Below are 6,273 nucleotides of genomic sequence, written 5' to 3'. Positions count from 1 at the left end.
TTATATAAAGTTCATGATAAAATACAAAAAAATATGCATTAAAAATTGTATAAAGTAATACTCTACAGTCAGTATATTCTGTTCATTGGTTAACAGGCTTTCTTGCAAGACCAGTTTCAATCTTTAATGTAAACACCAGAGGCAAAATCTTCACCTCAGTGAAATGTAAGAGACTTTCACCACTGAACTCATGAGTGTGCTGGTTTTGGCTGGGGTAGAGCTAATTTTCTTCACTGTGGCTGATATGGGGCTGTGTCTTGGATTTGTGCTGGACACAGAGTTGATTACTCAGGGATGTTTTTCTTATTGCTGAGCAGCGCTTGCACAGAACCTTTTCTGTTTTTCATACCACCACATTGGCAAGGAAATTGGGGGTGCATGGGAGGTTGGGAAGGGACAGAGGCAGGACAGGTGACCCAAACTGACCAAAGGGATATTCCAGACCACAGGACATCATGCTCAGTATATACAGAGGGGAAAGATGGAGCGGAGCAAGGGGGAGACATTGGGAGTGAAGGCGTTTGTCTTCTCAAGTCCCCATTACCTGTGATGGGGCTCTGCTCTCCTGGGATGGCTGAGCACCTGCCTGCCCTTGGGAGGCAGGGAATGAAGTCCTTATTTTGCTTTGCTTGTGTGCATGGCTTTTGCTTTCCCTATTGAACTGCCTTTATCTCAACCCATGAGTTTTCTCACTTTTACTCTTTCAAGTCTCTCCCCAGTTCCACTGGTGAGGGAGGGAGTGAGTGAGTGGCTGCATGAGGCTTGGCTGGGGTTAAATCATGACAAAGAGAAAGAAGAATGATTTTGTTTCCAAATAGACACGGTCAGCAATGCATATTTCAATATTCCTTTTCAGAGTCAGACTGAAAGACACAAGAGCTCTGTAAACAGTATTCTTTGTTATTGCAGGACCAATGAGAAAAATTACGGGGAAGCACTTGATGTTTTCATCTGCATTTTGAACCCCAGCAGAGCCCAAAAGGAGGGCCTCCCATCAGGAATGGAACAATTATATATCTGAAGAATCACTCCAATCTGTTACAGTGACTAAGCTGCTTTTTAACGTGCTTGTATTATCAGCTTCATGAAGGCCTGCTAAACAGAAAAAAAAATTAATAGTTACTAATACTCTTTTGGGGATATTTTTACTTTGTATTTGTCTATGAGATAAGATGATATGCTCTATAAGCAAGCACCTGTGGACTTCAGGAAGCCCAAATTTCAATCAGTGAGGAAATGACAAGTGTTGATAATATGAAGGTTGTTTCTCTCACAGAATACAAAGCACAGTACAAGCAGTCAGTGTCAACATTACTTTCCTTGCCTTCAAAAATAACCAGAAGTATCTTTATGTAACAGGCACAGCTTTAACCTTTGCATATATTGAAATGTTAGGGTTATAAACTGCTATATAAATTATATGTAAGATTGAGGCTTTTACTTTAGCACTAGCTGCAATGTATATTTCAGTCTGCTAAGTCGGTCAGATATCTTGAACAAACCTGAAATGTTATTATTCTCAAGACAAAGCAAGTTCCCTTCTCCTTCAGATTTTGGAAGGTAAAAAAAAATCATGGATGATTAACTTAAGATGAGGTTGAAGTCTGATTATTCTATATGTTTTAAAATCTCAAATTTAAGTTGGCATCTCTGCATATTTATGTGTGTATGTGCTTTACATATCATTAAGTATCATAACAATATGATATTTATATGGCAAAAAGCCAAACACAGTTTTTCATTCTTGTTCTTTTCTTACAAAACACCATCTATTGAACTACAATGTGTAATACACTGTACTTAATCCTCCTCTAGGTGGGTCAGTCTCTTATGAATATGTTACCTTCCTCCTTTGGTGCACTTTTCTTGGGAAGACCCCATGCATGTACCACAGATGCAGCACTGGGCTCGTTTTTCTGAACTGTCGATGCCTTCTGACCTCTATCATCTTTCATCAATAAAATGTCTTCCTCTACGGATGATATATCCCAATCATCTTCATCAGCTTCTGGGAGCTAACAGGGACAAGAAAAACATGCATTTTTCCTCTGTCTGTTCAAGTTGTGCTGAGATCTTTCCTAAACTCAACAATGTGAAACTCCTAAAGAAAAATGCACTGGCACATGGCCTTTATGACATCTATCACCACAGTTTTAAAATCCACATTAATTCAATCATGTAAATTATATTAATTCACTGTTACAGTTCCAAAACTAAAAGAGGTTTGGTTTCTTTTTTTTAAGTCAGGAACTGCACACATTGAAAGTTCTGACAGTTCTGTATCCGGAATAAATATCTGTTTTCAGGTATTACATGCCAACCTTAAAAAAGGATTATCTTTTCTGGGATATTCCAGTGAGATGAAAGTTCTTTAAGCATTTGAATGTATATTACTTACATGAAAATAAAGATATGACATGCAAGGTGGCAGTTTACAAGCATTCTGTAGTCAAACTAGCAAAAATATTGCAGTAAAGGCCTTTTCAGTTTAAAACTAATTTATTTAAGGAGCAAATTAAATAATGAAAATTAAGAAAACCACATGGTGCTCAAACTTTAAATACACATTCCCCTCAAGACTCAGTGTCAGCATGTACAAACATATTTTAATTAAGTGGTGGATTTGTATATTAGGTTCACAAAATGAGAGTCAATTCAAACAGATGACCCTGAAGGCAAAGAGTCCATGGCCTTTCTTACCTCATCTTGCCTGAGAACTAAGTATCTTCATTCAGCTTTAGAAAGAAGAGCTACAGCATTTCCCTATTTGTCAATCAGATGTGGTTTGATGGATTTAGAGAGCTTAACTGTGGAAAGTGAACAATGGTTTCTCACAAAGCTAAAACCTTATTTCCCTGGGATCTCCAGTATTAAAGGACCTAGATGGTGCTTCCATTGCACGGAAGAAAGGTTCAGATGCTATTAGAAAACAATGTAAGGTATGTGCACGCTAAAGAAAAATCAACAAATATGAACATGTTGTAGGTCTCGAACGAAGGGAAGAGGCTGAAGTAATGCTTTATCTTGCAACATAATTCCATTTTGACATTGCAAACTGTTTTTCAGAAACTGTCAGATCTGCTCAGTGTGCTGTATTATTAACATACCAGGATTCAACATTGTGCTGCTTCAAATTATCTGCATTTGGAGGGTGTGGTAATGGGAAAGTCAGAGTCACATATATTGAGAAATGCTGGAGGAGGAGTTTCCTCGAGCATTCATGAAGTCCCAAATGATTGTTAAATTACAAAGCAGAGATAAACATGCCACCTTGAAACAGAATTCAGTTTTGATTGAGTGTAAATACACAGCAGCAATCAAACCCACTAACCAGTTTTATGAACTCAAAGACTTATATAAACATGTCTACGTTTAAACATATAAATATGGGCATTAATATATGCATGTAATTACCAGAGGATACAAGATGGTGTGTTCTTCTGTAAAGATTCCAGAAACAAAGTAGCAATGCCTGCCCTGGTTTCACAAACTTATTCTGAACTCATCATGTCCATACAAGATACATCAAGGACACAATGTATTCTAAATGAATTACAGCAACAATATTTTTCATAAAATGATTGAAGGGTTTGTGTTGGAAGAGACCTCAAAGATCACCCATGGGCAGGAACACCTTCCACTAGACCAGGTTGCTCAAAGCTCCATCCAACCTGGCCTTGAACACTGCCAGGGAAAGAGTATCCACAGGGTTTTTTTGGGTAAGTTGTTCCAGTGCCTCACCACCCTCACAGTAAAGAATTTCTTCCTAATATCTAATCTAAACCTACTGTTTTTTCATTATAATCTATTTTTCTGTCCAGGAAGATCTGTTCCATGATCTTTCCAGGCACAGAAGTGAGACTGACAGGTCAGTAGTTCCCAGGGTCCTCTTTCTTACTTTTTTTGAAAATGGGTTTCTTTTCTTTTTTTCAGTCAGAGACTTCACCCAATTGCGATGACTTTTCAATTATCACAGAAAAATGGCTTGGTGACTGTATCAACCAATTTCCTTAGGACCCTGGGAAGCATCTCACTGGGTCCCATGGACTTGTGTAAGTTCAGACTTCTGTGGGGGTCTCAGACCTGACCTTCTACCGCAATAGGAGGGATTTCATTCCCCCAGTACTTACGTTAAGGTTCAGGTGCTTCAAAGATGTGGGAAGAGAGGTTACCAGTGAAAACTACAGCATTTTTAAAACAGAGACTTTAAGGCTTATTTTGCTACATGTCTTTTCTCTTGAAGCCCAAATTTCTGAACACAATGACCCAACATCTAAATATCTTTATAAAATCCATCCAATTTAACTGTAAAAACATTTTACAGTCTTGTAAAAGCTGACATTAAAAAGAATTTGGAAGTAACACTGGATGGAAAATCGCAATGTAATAGTCATGTCTCAGTTGATAACTTTGAGTCTGGTGAGATTTGCAGCTCCCACACAGTCAATGGACAACTTAGGTGTCATCAATGGCAAAAGGACACAGGCAAAATGTGATTGTGCTACCCTCACTGCCAAAGTTGATTAAGACAATCACTCCTTTCTAGAAACTGAAATAGAATGTCACTGTTTGTGGGGAGAGTGATGAATTTCAGATTTAACTCACAGTCCAGAAGCCCTAAGGTTTATTATCAGTTTTATTATGGGTAACAGGATTCTCAGTAATTATTATTTGCTAATTTAGTGCAAAAATATTGTATTGAATGCTAGAACTAATACCTGTCTGTCTACTTCAATCTAGTAACAACTACTCAAACTGAAATAAAATCACTATCTGCTGCTGATTTCTCATTTGGAGTAACTTTTTTCCTTTTAAAAATTGTTCAAAGACCCCAGTTTGCAGCAAAATGGTTTACCAATTATAGAACTCTAAACTGAAGAGAAGACCAGGACCTTAGGAGCCTGAGGGGTAAAGAATTCATTGTGTTAGTATTCTGCTGGTGAACACAGGCCATACTCAATGGACAGTAATAGATTTGATGTAGTCTGAAAGCAGTACATGATTGTGGATTGATGCAGAACAAAGACCAATGGAATTTGTCCTCTCATTAAAATGTACTTAAGAGATCCATATTAGATAAAGCTCTAGAAATAATGTTTTTAAATATTAGATAAACAAATTCCTTTTTGTCCTCCATCAAAACAAGAAGGTAGGAAAGCAAGTAAAGAAGGGCTCTCTATGCTGCTACATTAGAAGATAAGTATTATACCAATTGTGCCCAAACTTTGGGCTGTAGAGATCCAAACCAATCAAGCTACAAGCTAAATACGCAGGGTAGATGAAGTGACTCACTAGCACTCACTAGTCCCAGACTAACACTGTTCTATACACCAGTGTAGGTGTATCCAAAAAGACTACTTAGCTGTAATTCCAGAACTGTCTTGGAGAATTAAGTTCTTTGCTGCATCAGGATGATTTCAGCATTAAAAAAAAAAAAAGTAACATATATATGGTTCAATGACTTAATGTAATAATGCTGCATGTTAAAAGTGATACCTTTGCTTCTTTCACCTCTTCTTTCTTAATAAATGCCTGTGCAACATTAATTCCTCCAGCTGGTTTGTTCTTATTTCCATGGTTATAAAGACTCTCTCCAACTTGTTTGGTCAGTTTTTGAATAACTGTTCCTAAAATTCAGAAAAAAATTAAATTGACAGTTTCCATTCACAAGGAGGAACTGTACTGTAAACTCTCTAGAAATCTCCCCCAAAGCAAAAATAAGTAAAAGAAGTCTCTCTGAGACAAAAATTGTCTCTTTTCCTGCATTTGTATAAAAGTGCATGATACACATCTGTACGGAATACATTAATAGAAACTCATTAGCAAAAACACAAAGTGTACACCCATATATATATATATATATATATACACTCCAGACTAGGTAGTCTGCCTTCATTACGTTTTCTAACACAGAAATATTATCATGAAATGCAAAATCATGCACAGCAGTTACAACATCCATACACAAACACAGTGAAAAACCTTTAGAAGTTTTGGCAGGTGTTCCAGTTTCTTCAGTTTCATTTCGCTCCATCCCATCCACATCGCTTTTGCTAGAAGACTTCTGAAAAGCATGGACTATGCCACTTGATGGTTTTGACTGCTTTTGCAACATCTCTGGTGTTACATAAGACTGCTTAACATCATCCTCATCAGCTTCTTCCTCTGAACTGAATGGAGGTGTTCTAAGCAAAACAACATACAACATGAGCACTTACTGGGTTTCAGTGACTGCATCACCGCACACAAGTTTAAGCTTCCTTGTATTTTTCT

General features: G+C 37.4%; 1 protein-coding gene across 6 annotated transcripts in view; it reads right to left on the bottom strand.

Annotated features, from left to right (window-relative positions):
• Window positions 1-882: 882 nt before the first annotated feature.
• The window catches only part of DZIP1 (DAZ interacting zinc finger protein 1), a 36,605-nt gene continuing 31,214 nt past the window's right edge, over window positions 883-6,273 (bottom strand). For 4 of the 6 annotated variants that reach the window (XM_085057520.1, XM_085057494.1, XM_085057485.1 and 1 more), the window contains 4 exons: window positions 5,983-6,185; window positions 5,497-5,627; window positions 1,844-2,015; window positions 883-1,095 (listed from right to left, as the gene is read on the bottom strand). In XM_085057520.1, the coding sequence (XP_084913646.1) occupies window positions 1,010-1,095; window positions 1,844-2,015; window positions 5,497-5,627; window positions 5,983-6,185 (592 nt within the window). In that variant the 3' untranslated portion in view covers window positions 883-1,009. The remainder of the gene's footprint in view (window positions 1,096-1,843; window positions 2,016-5,496; window positions 5,628-5,982; window positions 6,186-6,273) is intronic. The other 2 variants (XM_085057513.1, XM_085057503.1) reach the window with 1 other exon arrangement.

This window comes from Lichenostomus cassidix, chromosome 1 (assembly GCF_008360975.1).
Source record: "Lichenostomus cassidix isolate B80296 chromosome 1, HeHo_3.0, whole genome shotgun sequence".
NCBI classification, from domain to species: Eukaryota; Metazoa; Chordata; class Aves; order Passeriformes; family Meliphagidae; genus Lichenostomus; species Lichenostomus cassidix.
The sequence above is the reverse complement of the archived record's forward strand: the minus strand, read 5'-3'. Positions and strand labels throughout refer to the sequence as shown.